Here is a 22,360-nt window from a genome sequence, read left to right as displayed (position 1 = left end):
GACCTTTCAACCTTGTCTCCCTAGCCTCGAGTCATCTTGCTTCCTATGCTCCTGACAGCTTTCTCCCTTAGTTTGTAATCTTGCCTCCTGATACTTCTCTAGAAGCCTTTTCCACATAGAACTTCCCATTGGCTTTCAGAAAGTAATATTCTGTCTTTAAGGTTTTCTAATTCAACCTCACCAGTGTCCCCTTTGTACCACCACAGGTCGGTAACTGCTTCAGAAAGCACTGCATTTACTGCTTGCCTTGTGAACCTTTCAATTATATATTTTGATATGCTGCCCAATAATTCCAATAGGAAATGTCAGTTTAGTGGTAAAAGAGGGGTGATATTTGATTTGGAGTCACTGAGTGTTTTTTCAATGTAACTTCTAGCACTGGCAATTATTTTTTTTTTTAAGTGTGTGTGGTATTATCCATGTGAGACTGGTGTTCTGAATTGTGCACTGAAGAACTCAACATTTAAAGAGCTTTTAAAGAGGTAATAGTATGTTGCACCACTGGAGAAGAGTTATGCAGTGAGCACTGAGGGCCAGCAGCTTGGTGGGGTCTTCATGGGTTCCTCTGCTGTGAGGTGATCCAGTGAGTTCTGACACTGAGCTGCAAAGCTGGGCCCGGGCTGCATGTTAAGGATGCAGTGGATACCCTTTCATGTTGATGTGATTTGATTGCTGTGATACTGACACTGCTCAATTTTCAGTAAGATTTACATAGCCTGACTTTATTCTTAGCTCCTGCAACCTATTTCTGTTCAATAAGTCACTTTTCTCAATGTTTACTGCAGCTTTACTCATCCATTGGAATTCACACATCACTCCCCATTTTTTCCTATCACAGAATCCCAGACTGGTCTGGGTTGGAAGAGACCCCAAGGATCACAGAGCTCCAACCCCCCTGCCACAGGCAGGGACACCAACCTCCAGGCCTGGAGCTACACAAGGTTGCCCAGGGCCCCATCCAACCTGACCCTGAACACCCCCAGGGATGGGGCACCCACCCCCTCTCTGGGCAGCCTGTTCCAGCCCCTCACCACTCTCTCTGGAAAGAACTTCCCCCTGATATCTAATTTAAACCTTCCTTCCTTCAGCTTCACTCCATCCCCCAATATACATTCCTATCTGTACACACAGTGCTGTTTATACTTTAAAAAACAAATGTATTAATATACCATTAAAAAACTTGCCTGAGGGCTTTGGTGCTGCAATGTCCGTTTAGTCCAGCAGCAGGGGGGGAAGGAAAACCTTGTGTCTTTAGCTGTCTCCCCCTTGCAGTCAGAATCCTGGCTGTGAAGTTTGGAGTGTCAGGGCACCTCCAAGCTACTGCTGGCAGTGGATGCCTGTCCAGCTTCTCTCAGTCCTGCTGGCCGTGCTGTTAGTGCAACTCCTCACCCATCCTGGGATAGCTGTGGAAGTTCTACACAGATGGCTGTGCAAACCACCTCTAGCAACATATAAGCAAGTGTTCAGTACTAATGATTTCCATCACGAGGCGGTTGTGTGAGATAAATTGTAAGTTATAATATCGCTATTACTGCACTGTGGTCACTTTAACCTCAAAAGGAAGCAGAATTGTTTCATAACCTGCTGGGGAGGCTGCTTCAGTTTCTCTCTATGGCTGCCAGATCCAAAAGCTACTTACAAAGATGATAGGTAATTGTTCAAAGTTTTAATATTTGGCGTGGTATGACGCATGCCTGAAACCTATGAAATTAGTAGCTTGCTGTCATAATTGTGAAAGTAGTAGCAGAAGCATTCTGCTGTAACTTAATGCTGCAGTAGTAGGGTTATTGTGTAGCTTTTCTTCCCTTGTAACTGCAAGCACATGTGTACTGCTGAGCAACATCTCCTACATCTTGGACAGAGATGAGATTCTACGTAACAGTTTTGTAACAGGAGTTAGTTGTGCCAAAAGCCACATGGCCCTGACAAAGTCTTTCTGCTTTCTCATCAGAAAAAAATGTTGTGAACAGTAGAATAGAGCAATATCTTTTTTCAGTGGCATTGAGTTAATCTTATTAAACCATCTGAATCCATCTGAACTGCTTTTTTTATTTTAATATAGTCCTTTTTAATCATTGGGGCTATTTTTGTTCTGATTGCTTAACAGTGTGAGTATTTGAGTAGGATAATGTTGAGGTCATAGTCCATAGCAAGGAAATGATTTTTTTTTCAGTGCTTTCTGTAAGGTTTGACATCCCAAGGCAAGATTGTAGTTTAAGAGATTTTGTCTTTTTTCTGGTCTCTTCTCCCCTCCCATTTCATTCATCCCCACCCCCCCACCCTCCCCACCCCGCATCAATTGGAATAACCATTCTGCTTTCAGGCTCATGTCTCAACTCTTCAGTGACAGACTTGATTAATAAGCAATGAGAAGTGTGCACATGCAGAATTATTTATGTATGATCCAGTAATCTGGCTGTATAAGGTGATGGGCAGTTATCACTAATTTCCTGAGTGATATTGACATGGTCCAGTTTCTTCCCAGTTGCATATGTCAATTTTTTTAGGCTTGATTTCATTTCAGCATTCATGATCTTTCAATGAATAAGTGAAAGCTCTTGTTTTCCTCAAACTCAGTAATATCTGAAATGCCTTTTCTTGGAAGGTATCTGAACCTCCAAATTGCAGGGGCCCCTTTGAAACACTTCAAGCTGTATTGTTTGTTTGTAATGCGGCAGCATAGGCAGATAGAAAAACTGTATATAACCTTAGATATTTCAGAAGAAATGGTCTTCACTATTCTTTGTGTTGCTTTGCATTCCTCTTTGTAATGGAGAAATATCTGCAAAATTCTGTGTGTTGCATTTTGGGGAGGTAGAAAACAATTTAAAGGTCTTTCATGAAACAGTCTTGACAGTGCCTAAAATTCTTATATTGAAAGCTATATTTATTTTATATTTTGCAGTACTGTATTTTCCGAGTTTAAAACATTCCTTACTCATAAGGACACTTCATGCTTTGTTGTAAAACTTACTTAATTTATGTAGTTTCTCTTTTGGTTTATAATTAAACTGCATCTTTATTCCAAGGATATGATTAAAGCTGGGTATGCCAATCTATGAACTGAGGGGTGATATGACTGGGGTGGCATTGTCATACTGTGGTTTAAACTCCATCAGAGCTGGCAGTGTGTTAAGTATTAGTGTGTTTGGTAGGAAGGTTTTCCTGACCAGTTGTGGACAGGTATTTTTTAATTAATCCTGTATTGTATAATTGCATAACTCTTCAGCATTGTTCTGCTTGAGGCGAAGGAAAACATATTTCTTAATTAAATTTTGGTGTGACCTGACAATTCTTTCCTATGAGCTCTTAAGGACAACAGAGGAAAACATAAATTACCAGTTTTCAATGCTGTAGTTGAATATAAATGTCATGCAGCTTGCTAGTAAATCTGTTGAACAAAGACTGTGCTTTGTTTGTGCAAAGTATTTAATAGCTGGATTTTATTAGAAGTTAAAGACCAAACATTTACTAGTTATCTGGGTTCCATCTCTGAAAGCTGTGATGCAAAATTGGTGTCAATATGTGTCAGAAGAAGCAACAGTGACATACACCAGGATTCAGTTTCTCATCGCTAAATAGTATCTCTCAGAAACGGCTTCTGTTTATCTTTTAAGTTGATGGCTTTTACTATTATCTCTTCTCTATTTCCTCCCTCCTCTCTTCTAGCCATTCATATTTTTGAGGAGCACAGAGCAGTATCTCATAGCAAGTTCTTTATTTCCTTAGCTAAGGACAGGTTTTTCCCCATAAAATGTGGTATCAACATATAGCTGCTCCTTTAAAAGAATATTTTGGATGAGCTTTTAGCCTGTTCCTCAGGTGTTTGCTTCAGTTTGTTTCTAGACACTAAGTTACCTTGGTGATAACTTGGAGAAAAACCCAAACCAGTATTAATTTACTGTGAGCAATTGTTGCATTGCCATAGGCATGCTGTAAGCTTCTGGACAGAAGTGACCCAGAGGACGGCTCCCTTCTTGCACTCTCACCATGCTGCTGTTAAAAGAGATATTAAAAAAACACCCCATAACCAAAAAAACCCCAAACCCAACAACAACCAAAAAACGTTGTGATCTCAAGTTCTTACTCTTCTTTTTGTCCCTTTTGCTGTTCATGAGTTGCAGCAGTTAAACTTGCTCACCCCTCAGGTTTTTTGTAATTAGGTTCTCTGAGGTTACTTTAACTTGCTGTTCTGTCCGACTGCAGCATTGCCAGTGCTGACGGCTGCTGGTGGGGGGCTTCTGCAGCTCCATCACTTGGGAGCCACTCTCCTGCAACCCCTCTCCTAGTAAAACTAAAACCTTAACTCGTACTTGATTTTGCTGTCACAGGAGTGGTGAAGACAGGCATGCTTTACTGAGGGTGTTGGGTGCTGTGTGTTTCAGGGTGCGCGTTTCTCTCGGGTCTCAGATCGCTGTAAGCCGTGTTTGAGCCTTTCATTCCTGATCTTATGGAGCTGTAACCCAGAAGTGAGTCTCTAACACGATCTGTTCATGCCCAGAGCAGAGGTTATTAGTTCTGTGGACTTATTAGAAGAGTAAATAATTAGAATAGGAATGCCAGTTGTGAAGGTTACCAGTTTCTGATGTACTCTGGATTGAAATGAAGCTGCAGAAACAGGTTACACACACCTGGGTCGGCATGGCCATGAGGAGAGGGAGGGCTGGGAAGTAACCAGTGGCTGTCCCCACTGTGGCTTACTGTACCTATGGCTGTATTTCCCTGGCTTTTGAAAGGATCCAGTGGCTGCCACAGCTGGAAGCTCATTCTACTTCTTGTCAGCTGTTTGTCCCTTTTCCGTATAGGAGAAATCCGTCTGCATTCGGATAGGAGATGCCTGGGCTGGCTGGTTCCTCTCTTCTCGGCCGTCCTTGTGAACAGCCAGGCGTTGCTATCCCTAAGCAGCCCCACGCCTGCCGGTGGGGAGCACGACCGCGGCTGGGGAGTTGGGCTCAGCCCGCCGTGCCGTGCCGTACCCGGGCGGGTCGGGACGCGCCCGCAGACGGCTCTGTCCAGGGTGCTGACGGGCGGGACGCTGCGGGCAGCGCATTGTGTGAGCCGGGGTTCCCCTAGGGACCCGCTTCCTTCCTGTCAGGCATGTGTTACCCACAGCCCTGGCAGCCCGTGCACTCGGTAACTTGTGTGTAGCTTGTGAATGTACAACTTAGTTACAGAAATGAGTAACTTCGGGGGTTTTGTGGTGTAGTAGAATACACGAGTTAGCAGCAGGACTGGGATATCAAAGAGAAGCTTATCAGACACTTTAAAGAGTGTTTTCTACATAGGATTTGCCCATGAGATTATTGTAAGGTGTTACAGATTTTACAGCTTGATGATGGAAAGCAGTTTATACAAGAATATGCCCACTTCCCTGTAATGGTGTTGGAATAATCCACTGGCTTTTGATGCCTAAGGAGGAGGTGGTGTTCAGCTGCTGAATGAATCAGGAAGATGCTTATTCAAAGCAATGTGTCTTTGAAATAGTGGGGTGTTAGTTCATGGTGATCATAGAATCATAGAGTGGTTTGGGCTGACCTTAAAGATCATTTATCTCCAACCATTTACGTGGCAAAATGCTCCTGCCTGCAGTTTTTTATCTCCTAAATGTGATTCCCCGAGGTGCTGTGACCATCAGTGATGGGCTCAGCCTTGGTCAGCAGCGACTCTGGCCCTGAATCAGCCACTGTTTGCTCTCTGGGGCCTGCAGAGAGCTTCTGGCTGCTTCTTGCAGCAGCCACCCCTGCAGCCTCCCCTTCTCTACCAGCACCCAGCCATGTAAAACTGTGACAAACAGCAATGGCTAGAAACTGGAAAAATGTTACCTCTAAATGGTTCCTGAGATAATAAAGGGTTGCCTTTCCAATTTGTCCCCAGTAAGATTTAAATCACAGTTACAATTGACAAATTGTCTAGGGCTTTTTACAAAAAGAGTAACGCTGAAGAAGTCTTAAAATGAATTGTTATTTTGGAAAGTCTGCTATTAGAAACTTGTATCTGTATAAAAATGTAGAATGCCCGAAAAAGTTAACTTAAAAGTTCTGTTTTATTTAATGAGACTTGATTCTGAGATGCTGACTGGAAGACCATTTGGAAACTTAGGAATCAAAGTTCTTCATACTTGTACTCTGCATTGGTGCAGACTGTGTCATGTCTAAGGATTCATCTATTTGAAGGAATTTGAGTTAGAGATATATTAGTACAATTGTACTATAATTTAAGTAGATAGTGTTTTGCAGAAAAGTGAGCCATTTTTGTGTCTTCTAAGCACTACCTGAGACAAATGTTATTATAGCTGATTGATTTTTATTTTTTCCTGTTAGCTGGAGATACAGATGATCCTCCAAGAATTACTCAAAATCCTGTCATTAATGGGAATGTAGCAATGGCTGATGGACATAACAACACTGAAGAAGACATGGAAGATGGTAAGTAAATATTTGATAAAAACATGTGGTTTATTTTTATGGTTTTTGAGAACTAAATTGCCTCTGTCTTAGCTGCGTCCTCTGAATTGTAGCTCCTAAAAAACCTGAAACCCTCTGTTGTTATGATTGCTGGCTTTCTGTACAGGAGTCCTTTGAACATAGCTGTGCAATAGGATTAACCATCTGAGGGCTTGGGTTTTGGGTTTTTTTTCCCTCTTACTCTTTCTAGGTAATTATTTAAAAATTGCTGAAAGTGGTAGTGGCCACTGTGGTGTTTTGTGAGACATCCCTTTAAAACTCCTGCAGTTGGTGCTTTGCTGAGTAGTAATTTTGTCAGTTATGCAATTCCTTCAGGACTTGCACAATCATCATGTGTCCTGTGCTCTGTCAGGTGGCAGCTGCCATCAATTCTTGTCTTCATATGGCAAGTCAGTGGTAACTATTTGTTGAGAAATGTTTCCCCCCTCAACTCTGATCCCCTTGTACTTGCACATGTAAAGGAAGAGGTATGTGTTGGTGTCCTGTTAATAAAAGGGGATGTGTTTTTGCAAGCTTTTTGTTGGTCTATTAAATGAAAATAAGGGTGTATATTTCTTTTTCATGTTTCAGAAGATCAAATAATTTTAAGTATCTGTGTCTGGTTATCTTTAAATAAAGCTAGTGAGTCTGTAAGTCACTCAAATCTGTTACAATGTTTAATGGGGAACAACAATATACACAACAATATTTCTTTCCTTAGAGGATATTGAGGTGGGGGATTGCTCTTAATTTTAAGAACTAGGTGTTGGAGTTTATAATCATTGTGGGTCCCTTCCAACTCAGTATTATTTTATGAGCTAAGTAAGATTGAATTGGGAGAAGTGGGACAAAATAGGAGTGGAATTTATTTCCCTGTTTCCTTATTTCATGCTGTCTTCTGAGAGTACGCTCAGGACTGGGCTTTAAACATTTATTTAGATTTGTGTAAAATGTTCAGTGATTTTTGAGAAATGTCAGAGATGGAGGTTAAAGGTTAAAAAAAAAGTGCTTACTTTCATGTATTCAAGGAACATGTAATAGAGTACAGATGACAATGAATTATCTTCCATGAAGAAAGTATGGGTTAGATTCAGGAGAGAAGCATCTTATGCTTGGGTTGCAAAAGTTAAGTTTTCTATGATCAGATTGTCATAACAAGTTGAAAATGAGGTCTGCTTAGCCTGTGAATTTCACCTGATCTCATTCAGGGGACTTTGGTTTCTTTTCCAGAGAAACTAGTTGAGACTAAACCAGGAAATTCTGGTTTTATCCAAATGAAACTACCTGTTATAAAAGGTCTTAAATGTCTTCATTTGGAGGGTGGCAAGAAAAGATCGTGTGGGTTGCCACTGACTGGCAGGGACAGCTCTGTTGAACTGTCTCAGTAATAGTATTTGTAGATAGAAAGCCTGATAGTGTTTTTGGTATCAGTACAGCCAGTAGGTAACACACTGGTCAGTTAGTACTGCAATTTGTCCAGAAGCTGGTCTGTATATACTCACATGAATCAAGCAAAAGGGAGCTGGGCTGCAGAAACAGCAGGTGAAACCCAGGCACATCAAGGATGGCAAATGACCAGATGTGCACCTCTTCATTGAGAACAACATTGGCAATTTTTAATTTAATTTAATTTAAAAGGCTACTGTGAAATAGTTTCTGTCATTTACCAAATCCTCGACTCCTCTCTGAGAGCTGGATATATGAAGCTGTTGTGGTAAGGAGAATTAGTATCTGAAGGTACTCAGTGAAAGGAGGAAGCTTATGAAAGCTTCTGTGTTGATGGTGACATTCATGTCTTTGTAGACTTTTCAGCATGCTCAGTTTTGGCCCACTCTGCTCTGGGATGTCTTTCAGGGTTAAAACATGATTATTAAGCAATACTGTAATAGTTGCTCACTGTCACATTAGAATAAGGAGTGTCTGGCTCCATCGTGAGACTGTTACAGGTCTGCATTGGCACAGATAGAACATTGTGCAATAACACTATTTTCTAATTGCAAAAACATTCCTGAGGACTTGCATCATTTAAGTAGATGATTCCTCTTTTCCAAGTCTTGTAAACCAGATAAGTTGCCTACTGTTGCATCATTTACATATGAGCAGAGTTGCTTTCTTGCTGTTTGTTCTCTTGCTCTCCTGGTTTGAAGCATGATGTACGTGTGTAATGGAGATCCACAGGAAAAACTGGAGGGAGACATTGGCCTCTGATAAACATGCTCTGTTTTTCATTGCTGTTATTCATAGCAAGCAGGATCAATCTGAGCTGATAAAGAATGCATGAAGAGAATTTAGATACATCTTCAGTGAAAATCTTAATGAGTTTAATGGCTCCTGTGAACGAGGTGAAGAGTAAGATAAAAGGTTGATGCTTCCAGCTGGATCATAGAAACAGCTCTGGTGAATTTCTGAGCTCAAGAAACTTTAGGTGATTTTGTTCTTCCTGCTTAGCACAAATGATTGATAAAACTGGTAAGAAGTGCAGCTCTCATCCCATTTGCTAGGCAACTAACCACCAACACTGTGAGGAACGTGCAGTGGACCACCACCAGGACTTTCAGATAAGGCAGTGTTCTCCCAAACAACTTGACCAGAATCTATTTTTGCTATGTATGATGTCTTTGCAATTAAAAAGAACCAGCCAAAGGAATGTGCTGTGCCTTGTACAGAGAATGACTTAATGAACTAAGCTTTATGAGCTGGAATAACACCTGCTCCAAATAAAATAAAAAATAATAAAAACAAGGTTCTGATAAAATGTTTGTAAGTGCATCAGTATTCAAAACAGCAGATAGAATAAATTCTCTTAGACATTAAAGTTCAAACAGAAGGTCCCTAGCTATACATAAACCCGTGACTTTGCAGTTACCTACTGAAGTCTCATTTCTGTGAAGAATTGCAAAGGCTGGGAGGCTTTCAGAATCATCAGTCTTAGCCATATGCTAGTATTGCATGCTGTATTTGGATCATTATTAAAAACTCATAGAATATTCAGCCAGTTTCTCCATTAATAATTCAGGTTTGGAATATTTTAATAACCTCAGTGTACTTTAAAGGTAGCAACATTTACTAAGAGAATAAAGAAATCTGCTTTTCTCAAAGGTGTAAACACTTGTACTTCAGTCTTAAAGTGGATCGTGTTCTGTATTTGGATCTCTGATTGGAAGGCTCTTTTGTCATATCAAGGTGCTAAATGTGACTTTGATCTCATCAGTATTTATGTAGCAAATACCTGTGGCATGTAACTCTACCAAGCATCATCAGCTGGGTCTGTTCTTTTGCCTTTGTTTGGGATCATATGTCAGGTTTGTAGTTCAGGGGTGTATGGAAGTGTAACTTGTCAGTTGGTGCCATTAGCCTGTTGCTAATTGCAGCCTTCTTTTGGAAACTGGCTGACGTGTTTATGATGGTGAAACAAGTTCTTATGTGCTCAGAATACTCACCATGCTATTTAATTTTTTAAATTATAATTCATGTTTTAATTGATTACACTTGCTAAAAATAGGGGGTTTCTGCAAGGAAAAGGAAGGTTGTTATTTTGGGGGGGTTTGTGTGTTTTCATTGACCCATGTTACGAGGCTCCGTTTCTGTGGAGTAGTTCCTAGTGATGGCTCAGATACTTTCACCGTGAAGAGCACCCTTCCCTGGTGAGCTCTCATGCACAGCCTTTCCTGAAAAGAAACCAAGAAATGCAAGCAGACTTTCTCTGAAGCATCTGCAGATGCTGCGTGGGCTGCCTTTTTTAGCTGACACCGTAGCAGTGCTGCATCAAAGAGGCTCATTTTTCAGAAGCTTAGACTAAGCCCAGAAGTACTGATCTTGATCGGGAGTAAGGGAGGTGTTCTTGAGCTGGTTTGAGACACATGTGATGCAAGACTGGTTTTTAAATTAACTGTGTTAGGATTTTTTTAAATTCTCCCTGTGAATCAAGTTTCAGAGCATCCTGCTCCTTTAGCTGCAGCCTTGGCTGGCTCTTGGTTGTAGAGGACCAGCTCCCCACTCTGTCCACAGGCATTGGATAGGTAAAATGGGTCAGGAGCAGTTGTAAGTAGGTGGTAGGCTACTGATCAGCTACACTTAAATGTAAGGAAAAAGATGAAAAGATCATCTTTTGAACTCTCTGGTCACCGAGGAGGCTGACAGCACAGGTTAACACAGAGGTGGTTGCAGGTGTAGGGGAGAGGGGAAGCTGGTTTCTGCTGTAGTGCGGTTACTTTCAAGAGATAATTGGGAATGCTTAGGGCTGTCAGTCCATATGCAAATAAGATCAGCTGTGTTGCCAAGATCAAGATGAGAAGTGGGACGACTGCATGAGAAAAAAACCCAACAACTGGGTTTTTTTAATGAAGTAGAAGTAAATCTGTCAAAGCTCCCCAGAAGTTGTGGGTAAAACTGTACTGGAGTGTATAATCCTTAGTGTCATGTGTTGTAAGCAAGAGAGGTTAATTTTTAAAGTAAGGTAGCAACCAGGGCTCACCTGGCTTTTAAAAACCCATTCAGCAGTGTCTCTGGTGCCATGCAAGGCTTCTGAGAGAGCTACTACTTTGCATGTACAGGTGTAATACATGTGTGTTACACTGTGTGCCTTGTCACGTAATTCCATGATCTGATTTCTGACCCGGTGTCATTGTACGTCAGGGCTTTTGGTTTGGGTGTCACTGCACATCTTTGATACATCTGCAGTGAAAATCTTAATGAGTGATGTGTCTGGTTTGGTTCACCATGCATGGTGGTGTGAGAATAGCCATCGGACCGTGGTTGCTGTCTGCTGCCCTATATACTTACACCCAGTAGCAACACTGTCTGTGTTACACAGGTTTTAAGTTCAAACCACAGAAAAGAAGGGGAAGAGGAGCATCTTGTGTATGCTCTTTGCTTCATCCCTGCCCTGTAAAACCACTGGAGTAGGTTGCAGGTTTTCCCTTGCTGTATGTGATAGGAGGCATGTAACAATTAAGAGAGCCCAGCCTGGTGCCTTCCTGAAGCTATTGCAGTCTCCAGCACCCTGATATAGCTGTGTACAGCAGAAGCAGAACAGATTGTGGTATATGAAGAACAGGGGATGTGGGAAGAAGGCAAAATTAGTTTAATTGTGTGTGTCAAAATAACATATTTTAAAAAATTAGTGTCTCATTTAACTTTGATTTGGACCAGTAAATATCTTTACAATTTTCATATACCACAAAGAATACAGGACCTTGCTCTTGAGCTGCTCTTCATCAAACTAGTATGAGACTTCAAAAAAACTCACCCATCAACCAGTGAGGTTCATCTGTTTTGAAAAGATACTGTTGCAAGCAGAAAACAACTACATGGTGACTTGGTATCAATAGAGCAGTTGAAAGATTGAGAAAATCCTTTGCAAATCTTGGTTCGTGCAAGGAGCTAATTTAAACTGGGTTGTGAAGACACTGCACAGCAAGAAGAGTTAGAGTGGGTTGTGATTTACCTTGTGAAGTGTTTGATGTCTCTGTCTTGATGTACCCACTGCTGCAGAAGAAATTTGAGTGGTAGCAAGTTCTAGTGTTAAGGAATTATTTAAGAAACTAGTGTACAAAAGGAATGAGTCTGAGAACTCTGTTTTCCTGAATGGAGTTGCAGTGTTTTTCAAACTGAAATGGAAAGTTCAGTTGCTAAGGAGTTCAGTGCCTCCTGGGCTTTGGGTTTTCATTGTCTTGCTGCATAAGACATGCTCGTGTTGAATGGTTTTTGAAAATGATCTTTTGAAGAACACCAAGTTTTTCAAATATTTATATGTGTATGTATGTGTGTTACAGATACAAGTTGGCGATCAGAAGCAACATTTCAGTTTACAGTTGAACGCTTCAACAGATTGAGTGAGTCAGTTCTCAGCCCTCCTTGCTTCGTACGGAACTTGCCATGGAAGATCATGGTGATGCCACGGCTCTACCCAGACAGACCACACCAAAAAAGCGTAGGATTCTTCCTTCAGTGCAATGCTGAGTCTGATTCCACGTAAGACCCTTTTAATTATCCTACAAGTCTTTATTCCATACTAGTTTTTACTTCTTTCAATGCAGATTAACATCTAAGAAAACAAGTATCTAGTGTAGCTACAAGTTTGTGATAGAATTTATATACATTTCTGTTTGATGGGGGGTGGAGGGAGAAGTCTTTGACTATAGTTTCTTCAGCATGGGAAGGCTTCTCTTTTCAAATGAAAATAATACTGGAGCTTCTCTAACCCATCTGAGCTGTAAATCCCATTCTGTGAGGTGTGTGAGCAGGTAAGTGCTAGCAAATGGGGCAGAGTGTATGAGAGAGTCATCTTAAATGGAGTTCATCACTCATCAAATGAACATGGACGTGTTCTTGGAGTCCTGTGTGCAAATCAAAATTGACTATCTTTGACCCCTTTTGTAAATAATATGAAAATTAAAAAAGATAAATACAAATTTCTGGGACATTACTGCAGTGTATCCAGCTGCAGTGAAGACTCTTCATAGATGTCCTTTCCAGTACGGGTAACACCATTCTTGCCCCAAATCTCTTACAACTTGTACTTCACTCTGAGTAATAAGTTGCTCTTCTCTGTTAGTCTTGTAATCTAAATGGTAAGTCCTCAGTGCAGAAGGTAAAGAAGAAAGTTGTAGGTGGTCACAGTGGTTCATAGGCAAGTAGTCACAGAAAAAGGATAATGTGGTCTTTTTCAGGTGGTAGAACTAAGCAAGCAGTAATACCACTGTGTGAAGCAATTACAATGCCTTGTCTGAACTGATACTTTGATCGCCTTGTACAAGTGGGATGAATTTGAACAGAATGGTCACAAAGAGGTGCTGCTGAGATGAGAAAATGAGTGTTGGTGAATTTATTTTGTGGTAGGGAGGATAAAGCCGTCTCCTCCTTTCCTTAGCCAGAGGCTGAGTTATCACCCTCTGTAGGCACAAGGGCTACTTTGAGTTGACCTCTCACTCTGCATTGAAGTAGATCAGAAATAGCTCACCTCACAGAGCAATTAGCTTCCTCAGTGACTGTTACCTGCAGTTGCCTGATGATACATTCTTAACCTCTCTTGCCCTAAGAAAATCTCCATTCCAGCCTCACATTCGTGTTGTGGCTTCAGAAACCCAAGGGGATTTATGCCCTCAGTAACCAAATCTTAACATGTAATAAGGAAAAAGCCAATAAACTCCTATATTTGAAAGTAGTGTATCAAAAATCATAACAAAAAATACTTGATTTTGAATGAGTTTCAGATCTTTCTTCTGTTTTGATAGGTCGTGGTCTTGTCATGCGCAAGCAGTTCTCAAGATAATAAACTACAAAGATGATGAGAAATCATTCAGTCGTCGCATTAGTCACTTGTTCTTTCATAAGGAAAATGACTGGGGCTTTTCCAATTTCATGGCCTGGAGTGTAAGTAACTGGATGTGTATTATTCTATTACTAGGTAGGAGTAGTTTTGGACTTGCAGTCGTGAATACTGAGATACCTATATAAAAGGTGGGGGGTTCCCCTCACACCCCCTCCTGCCCCAAGCTGTGTGGTTTTGGTTTTTGTTTTGTTGGGGGGTTTTTGGTAGATTCTTTTTCAATTTCTTACAGATTTATGTCCTTAGTTATTGTAGATAGCTTTTACTTATGTTGTGATTTTAAGCGTTTCCTCATAATGTTCTGTAGATATGAATGCTTTTTCCCCACTGTGTGTTAGTCATATTCTGAAGTAACATAGGTTTTCTTGCATTTCCATATGTTCTTTGTAGGTTTGTACATGTATCTAATGCTCTCATAATGTCACTAAGGGTTATCTTGAATTGAGACAGCTTTTTGAAGTATTTTCTTAGGTTAGGCCCTTAATTTTTCATTTGTCTGGAATATTGTCCAGAAGAAGCAGAGCCTTTGTTTACTAACTTTTATTATGCACAGAAAGTTTAAAAGGTACTGCAAAATCTTAAAAGCACACAAGAAGTTTCCTGTATTGAGACATTAAGAAATAATTAAAGTGTATTAATCAGCTTAGTTTGTGTCCTTCAATTTATTATTACTCATAGCTCAGACTTGAAAATTAAAAAGTGGTATCTAAATGGATGCTTCACTGCAGTCATGTTGCAAGCTCCAGTTTTCATGTTCCCTTGGCGTTCCTATCTTGCAGGAAGTTACTGATCCTGAAAAAGGCTTTATAGAAGAGGACAAAGTTACCTTTGAAGTCTACGTTCAAGCAGATGCTCCACATGGAGTGGCGTAAGTATCTTTGTTTAGAGTTCTTGATTCTAATTATTTTTATCTTGCTGAGTTTGTTCAAGTATTTTGTGTTACCAACCCTTGTCAACAGACATTCTTGCTGTGTCACCTTTAATTGGTGAGCTCTCCCATGACAATAGTTGTCAGTCATGTAGAGATTCCTGTGTATGTTACAGGTTTCCATTGCATTAGTTGGCATAATGCTGTGGAGCTCTCCTGGGAATTGATTTGTGATTTAACACTTGTGCAAATCTAGCTTTAACTTTTCTGCTCTCACAGCTGATACGGGTTTCAGACACAGGGGGAGCTCTCTGACTTGCTTAGGTTTTACACTTGGTTTAAAACTGCCTCCTCTGAGTTAAGCTGCTGCTTGTTGCTTGTAAACAATGTGGTTGTATTGAAATGCGGTCTTGCCCTTAAAAGTACAGCCCTGGCTTCTAGTATGCTTTCAGAATATGCACTACTTTCTGCCATGCAGAATATCTTTAAAAATAAAACCTAACAAAATCGCAAAGCATTTAATTGTAAAGACTGAATTGCAGTGACTGTTGTTCCTGGCAGGTAGTAATGAAGTGCAATTTACCTGAACCTTAAGTAACAACAAAGAGTAGCTGGTATCTACTGGCAGTGCTGCCTTAGAACAAATACTGTTCTCATTAATATAGTCCAATGTTGTTTATAACCACTCTTTTCTAGGTGGGATTCAAAGAAGCACACAGGATATGTTGGCTTAAAGAACCAGGGAGCAACTTGTTACATGAACAGTTTGTTACAGACTTTATTTTTCACCAATCAACTACGAAAGGTAATTAATACATGAAAGAAAATGAGATTCCTAATTGCAATATCCAATATGTTTCATTTTGTTACATGCTTCCAAACAGAGCTGTATGTTCCTTTTGTTTCCTTCATGCTTTCAGAAGTTGTCACTTACATGGTGATACACTTTTTACTTGAGGCTGAGTGCAGGAAGCTGCTTCTTGTAGTTGTTTGAACATGAGCTTTTGTTTTTTGAAAGCAAAGGTAGAACCTGGTGAAGACTTGAGATTAGGGGTTGTTTTCTAACTCTGTTATTTGTTAATGTTCTGAGTTGTTGGGGGGTGGAGGAGGAAAGAAAGATGACCACACATTGCAGATGAGACACAAGTAGTTTCCCTTTCTTGAAATAGTTAAAACAGACAAGACAGAATTGACTTCTCAGCCCATAAATAGTACGTGAAGATAAACATGTGCGACCTTTGTAGTTCATTTATTCCATCTTTTAATCTATATTGTACAGTTGAATTTTCTGGTGTTATGGTTAGCATCTTTCTAGTGATGGAAAGTGTTATAACTTGAGTAAACAACTTAATTTTACATTTGCTTCATTCATATAAGTTTTATTTACTGTACATGTTATTCCTTTGCTGGAAGGAAAGAAATTGTTTTAAATATCAACTTAATAAAAATGTCATCCAAACTCAGGATGAAATTTATTAGGTAACATATCATCCTAAAACTGTGCAGTAGCCTTCCTGGGATAAAAACTGCAATGGTGACTGAGATGGGAGGTGGCTGTCTGGAAGAGGGGATATACTTGGGGGGAAAAAAATCTTAACTCAGCACCATTTAGTTGAGTGGAACACCCTATTAATACAGGAATGTGCAAAAGGAGGAACTAGTGCTTATTGTAACACTCAGTGAAAAGGAATTGTGACTTATGCTTTCTCCCTGTGTATGCTGGTTAGGTTTCTGTTAAGCTTTCTTCTCTCCAGAATTTCCCCTACTTTCCAGAGTCTTAGATTTTTCCACTATCTAATCATTATTAATATCACTGTGGCTTGTTAAGTGTGCCTGCTGGGATGTCTTTCTTTTTTTCCTCTTTTGCAACATGCTGCTTACTCTGAGGTGTTGCGGAAAATAGTCCAGCACACTCCATTAGACTGTGACTGATGATCTTACCAATGCCATGTATGAGGAATAAACACTTGGCTTGGTTTACATGATGCACCTGTTTCTTTTTTTGTAAGAGGTGTAATTTACTCATTCAGTTCATCATAATACCTGTTCTTTTTCCTCAGTGCTCATAATGTTTATGCATTTTACTTTTTTGGACAACTTCACCTTGCTCTTGAAAGAAAAATGTGGTTTTATGATAGCTACATCTAATCCAATTGAGTAGTTCCTTTCAAGACTGTCTTGTAGTCAGTAAATCAATATGTACCATGAAATAATCTTATTCAGTGAAGAAGAAATTCTTTTTGTGACACAAATTTCTTTCAACTGAACTAATCTTCTCAGGCATTCCCCTGCACCTCTCTCCCAGCTCCCAAATAATATATCAGCTTTTAGAGAGTGTTAATGTCTGGATAGTGACCAAATGAGAAATCTTGATTTACTGGAGGCTGGTGGTGGCAGCCTCCTTTATGGAGATGTTACAGGACATCAACTGAGATGCCCAATTCTTTGCTCGTTCTTCAGGTTTTTCATCCCCCCTACAAACAGAACAGACCACAGCAGTAGTTTTAGACAGTTTAATGCTTATTTTTCACTATTACAGATAAGGAAGAATCAGTACTCATCTTGACTGAAAAAATGAATTGCAACATTTCTGTTTTCACTTAGAGCAAGCTTGTTCCTCTTACTGCACATTTGATTTTACCCACTTTTATTCTCAGTTTGCTTATCACTAATTCCATTATTCCTGTTCATTCTCCTTACTTAGAAGAAATGATGATTTCTGTTGCTCTTAGAGCTTTGTTACCAGAGAAGTTGGTGTGAGGTGCAGAGTTGGGAAAACAACAGACAGTAGCAAAGTCAAGCACATACCTATGGAAAGCCCAGCTGGTGAAGCATGGGTGAGGACTGATGGAGAGGTCCTTTCTTCAACCTTCCTTACAACAAATGGGAGGTTCTTGGGTCTTTGAAGTGAGACCTCCCTTTTATTAGCAACCACGTGGCCTCAGTGCTAGGGAGTAAAGCAAAGGAACTTTCTCTTCAGAGCATATGTTTGTCTGTTTGTGACTGGTAAATGCATGCTTAAATATAGCCTGCCTAGGCAAGGGACAGTGGTAACTTGCCTGACAGGTCTAGGTTTGGTCTCGGACCATGACGGGGGTCTGCAACAAGGTGATCTTTGAGGTCCCTTCCAACCCAGAAAGAACAATGAATGCATTTCACCAACATTTGACCTGCACCCTGGGAGTCCTAATCATACTCTCTGTGTAGGGAGCTGAAATGCAGGGTGGGTTAGAGATGCTGGACATCTCTGAAAGCTAGGGTGAGGCAGAAACCAGGTGAGAACTACTGAGATTCAGTTCAGGGCTTCACTCACAGAAATGTATCACTTCATCTTCTTTCACAGGCAAAAATTAAAGTGGAATTTTTTTGTGTTTGACAGGTCATTTTCTCATATGCTATTCAGTACTGGAGTCTTTATGTTTCCATGTGTTGTTACACAATCACCCTCCAGACCTGTCTGTTTTCTTCTTATACTTGTGCTCTCTCAATGAGCATCTCCTCATAAACAGCTTTTCTTTCCTGTTCACTTTCCCCAGATACATAGGTGTACACTTCTAAAAAAGGAAATCTCCTTTCACTGCCTATCAAGCTCTCCTAATCCCTGGTTGGTCTATTTAAGTTCTCTGTTCTCAGCCCTTCCCAGTTCAGCATTACCAGTGAATTGACTTGTCAAGCTGTTTATTTGCTGGACAGCGATGACGTGGCATAGGAATGAATGTATCTGGGAATCTCAAAGCTTCCACTCATGTCCTTCTCTTCCATGTGGGTCATTTCTGTTTGCATTCCACTGTTGCCCTTTATGGATTCCTGTGGTCAGTGTTTGTTGGTTTGGTTTTTGGGGTGTGATGTGCCCTGAGCCCCCAACTCGCCCTGCATAGACGTACCATGTGTGATGAGTTGTTTGAAGGTGTTGGCTGCTTTACTGCATTTATTTTTCTTGGGTGGGATAAGGGTCACTCCAACTCACTGATGCTTTTACACCCCAGTAGGACGTTTTCCTCCAGACTCTTCTGGAGTGATGATTAAGTGGAGTTAGATGAAGGAAGTCACTGAAGAGGACAGAATGCATTAAACCATACGAGCAATAAACTTTTCTTTAGATGCTAATTGAACTAAATGCTTTTTCAGGCTGTGTACATGATGCCCACAGAAGGAGATGATTCATCCAAAAGTGTCCCTTTAGCATTGCAAAGGGTGTTTTATGAGCTGCAACATAGTGACAAACCCGTTGGAACGAAAAAGTTAACAAAATCTTTTGGGTAAGTTTCAGATATTGGACTGTTTATTGGCCTGTTATATGCTTCATAAAGCTTTTCTTTTAAAAGGTTTTGTTTCAATTAGATTGTTTGCAGAGAGGTGCAGAGCAGTGTTGATACAGCATTACGGTAATTGCTAACTGTTACTTGAGTTGGTTGGTACTGAAGATCCATAAGTCAGATTTCTTCTGGGAGGGGAGTGGTACAGCTGTTAGTAGCAGGGTTATAGTTTACCTGTTACCTGAAAATCATGAGATGCATTTGACTTAAGTAACTTCAAGACAAAATATGCTGTTGAAATATTGCAGTTCATGTACTCTTAATGTATTTTTAAAAATGTAAATCTGTTTAAGTTTTAAAGAAATAGCAGTAATTCTGTATTGCTAGCTCTGCATTAATAACTGCTGTAACATTTTCATATTACACATCAAAGATGCATTTATTTTTGCCCAAGCACAATTTAGAACCTTTTAATGCTGTGTTCTGTTTTGTGATTTAAAGCTTGAGGAGTAGCTGTTGCATAAAATCAAGGTGTCAGAGCACACATTCTTTGCATTTTCCTCATTCTAGTATCCCCTTTTCCTCCATAAAATACCTACTAAAAAGGATGAGTTTTATTTTTGCCTAGTATCCAGTTCATTGCCATTTTTCCCAGTCTGGTGGTACTTTTTGTGAGATGGTGTAACAGAGTGTAATACTCTGTCTGGAGTATCTAGACATAGAATTATACAATGCAGTTGTATTTGGGGGTGTTGGGGTTTTGTTTGGTGGTTTTGTTGGTTGGTTTGTGTTTTCTGGGATGTTTTTTTACACTAGCTTGTGTTCACTTGAGCACAAGTTAGGACAGAAGGTTGAGATTAACATAACCATTAAGAGTCTTCTCTTTGCAAGTTTTGTAATCATGGAATAGGATTTTATCAAAAACTTTTTAAAAATAAAGGTGCTATTTGTGGACTAGTCTTTCATAGTAATATTGACAAGCAAGATTAGGAAATTTGGATCATTCTTTTTCACACAGCTGTCCTAGTGTCCATGCCAAGTCTTCTGCTAAAGCTTTTGTGGTAGTGCTCTGTCCTGACAAGACTCTTTGTAACCTTGTGTCTTTGTAACTTTTGCTTTTCACCTTTCAGGGGAATTGTAAAATGAAATAATAAGCCTCAGTGCTGTATGTTTACATCTGGTCATACCTTCTTCCTCCTTGCATGCTCTATATTTAGTTTATCACCACTCCTGCTGTCCTGTTATACTGGAAAGACTTGCTGTTGTAAATACTTCATCTTGAGTGAAGATCCCAACCTTGTCATCCTTGGTAGCATTAAGAGACCTTTCCTGAGGGTGTTGCAGATACTTTTGTATCTGAGAGCAAGGTTTAAAAATATGTTTGTGCCTGTCATCATTCTTAGGAATTTTTGAGTATTTGTGAGGATTTGGTCTTTTCCCCCTCATTAAACGAGAGAGGAGGTTCTGATGTTGAGACATACCTGTATGCTGTGCAGAGCAGAACTCTTTTCACTGGGTTTCTAACCAAGTTTGGCTTCTTTTAAAAGAAAATGATTGTCAGCCATTGTCTGAAGGAGCCCTTTTTACCCTAATAGTAGGATGTAACTTTCTTCTTTGCTTTCTGTCCTTTAAACTGGCTAATGTTTTAAGCCTAGGGAGTCAGGAGGTTATTTTCCATTTTTAATTATCCAACAGGTCACTTCCTTCAGCTTGTTTAAGTGTGGACCCACACACAGTTGTTTGAGCACACTTTGGGGAGTAGTATGCTGATGTGTGGCAGTGGTGGTGAGTCGCTGAGGACAGAGTGGGAGGGGAAGACAAAGTTAGTCTTGCTCATGGTCACCCCTCTGCTTGTGGCTCCAAGGGCTGGGGGTTGAACCACACATTAAAGCCAGAGCCCAAGGTAAACATGGATTGTTCCATATGGTTAGGAGTGATGACTGTTGCAAAAAGAGTTGTTAAGAGACTTAAACTCAAGAATGCTCTGAGTTGTAAGTTAAAGAGCTTGTAGGAGAAAGTATGTCATGCTGAAACTAAAACCACTTTGTGCTTTGTTTTAATTGAAGGCAGGAGTGCTGAATACCCTAGCTGCAGTGTGCCACATAGGCTGCAAGGCCTTTAGAGACTTGCTCTCACCCCTCTTTCCGTATGAGTGTGTTTGCACATGGACAGCTCAGAAAGCTGGATGCCTCCTTGCATCCTTGGAGTTACTGTGCATCCAGGGTTAACTGTTTACATATGCACAAAGGAGCCTGTATTTCCTATAAGTCCATTTACTTCTTTTCATGTGCTGCAATAACCCCTGAACACCACTTGACTGCACCTGAATGGCCCTCAGAAGAGAGGGAGATAGAAGCATACTGCAGAAACTATTATGACAGCATTCAATTGCTCCCAGGCCTTTTCTTCAAAGGTTTATTTTTTTATGTGAACTACGTTGTAGATGGGAAGAATTCTGCGACCAACAGCCTGGCCCTGGCCTCTATGGCTGGCTCTGCTGCCTTCCTGGTCCTTGTCCCCAGCTACACAGACAGAGAAGGCAGGTGGGCTGAGAACAGCCACCACAATGTCCCACAAGTTCACTGCCCCTTCTTCCTGCCAAGTAAATGCTACAGAAATAAAACAGCACCAGCCAGTACCAGATCTCAGAATCTTTCACTCTTGCTAGGTATTAAATTTTTGATCTGCAAAGAAGTAAGAATAAAATGTCTTTTGAGCTTGAAATTTTTCTTAATTGTATAGTTAATTTTGTATTAATTTGCCTTACAAAGGTGGGAAACATTAGACAGCTTCATGCAACATGATGTCCAGGAATTATGTCGAGTGGTATGTTTTTACCATTTCTTATCTGTAATGCATATTGCTGTCTCTTGATACTCTGTATATATAATATAATTTAGTAACAACCCTAGTATTACTGTCACTGTTTAATTTAAATTAGGCCTCTAAGATCTAGGTTTAGTTCTCTTTTTAAAGAATGGGATTGATTGTGGGTTTTTGTGGCATTTCTAAAGGATAGGGAAGGTTAAAAATCATGGGGCATATACTAGTGACCCTTACGTAGCCATGGAGAGAAATGCAGTTTTGAAGATGCAAATGTGTTGTTATGTATTTGAGAGGAATTTCAGACTCAAAGGACTGTAGCTGTAGTAGCCCTAGTGCAGTTTTTAGGGGGAAGAGGAAGATTTAAAGGACTAGGAAGGAGATGCCAGTACAGATAGGCTAACACTTCATTTTTATGTAAGTGACTGAAGAGTTTAATCAGTGAAGTAGTCATCTGTGTGTGACAAATAAATTCAAAACCTCCCAAGTTTCTCCTATGTAAAACCACATTTTTCTTTCAGCTGCTTGATAATGTGGAAAATAAAATGAAAGGCACATGTGTAGAAGGCACTATTCCCAAATTGTTCAGAGGGAAGATGGTGGTATGTATTTCATTTTTTTTTTTTTTAAATTTAAGTTA

The 22,360-nt window shown here is 40.2% G+C and overlaps 1 protein-coding gene across 2 annotated transcripts in view; it reads left to right on the top strand.

Moving 5' to 3' along the window:
- USP7 (ubiquitin specific peptidase 7) overlaps positions 1 to 22,360 on the top strand; it is a gene marked incomplete at both ends in the record, with an annotated part of 69,152 nt that overhangs the window by 23,775 nt on the left and 23,017 nt on the right. The window contains 8 exons of one of the 2 annotated variants that reach the window (XM_084270964.1): positions 6,321 to 6,425; positions 12,218 to 12,416; positions 13,679 to 13,817; positions 14,553 to 14,641; positions 15,338 to 15,446; positions 18,770 to 18,900; positions 21,669 to 21,723; positions 22,242 to 22,322. In XM_084270964.1, coding sequence (XP_084127090.1) covers positions 6,321 to 6,425; positions 12,218 to 12,416; positions 13,679 to 13,817; positions 14,553 to 14,641; positions 15,338 to 15,446; positions 18,770 to 18,900; positions 21,669 to 21,723; positions 22,242 to 22,322 — 908 coding nt within the window. Of the gene's footprint in view, positions 1 to 6,320; positions 6,426 to 12,217; positions 12,417 to 13,678; positions 13,818 to 14,552; positions 14,642 to 15,337; positions 15,447 to 18,769; positions 18,901 to 21,668; positions 21,724 to 22,241; positions 22,323 to 22,360 lie in introns of those variants that run through there. The other variant, XM_084270965.1, reaches the window with a different exon arrangement.

The sequence above is a fragment of the Gallinula chloropus genome (assembly GCF_964237585.1).
Source record: "Gallinula chloropus genome assembly, chromosome: 15".
NCBI lineage: Eukaryota > Metazoa > Chordata > Aves > Gruiformes > Rallidae > Gallinula > Gallinula chloropus.
This window is presented reverse-complemented; position numbering and strand designations above follow the sequence as displayed.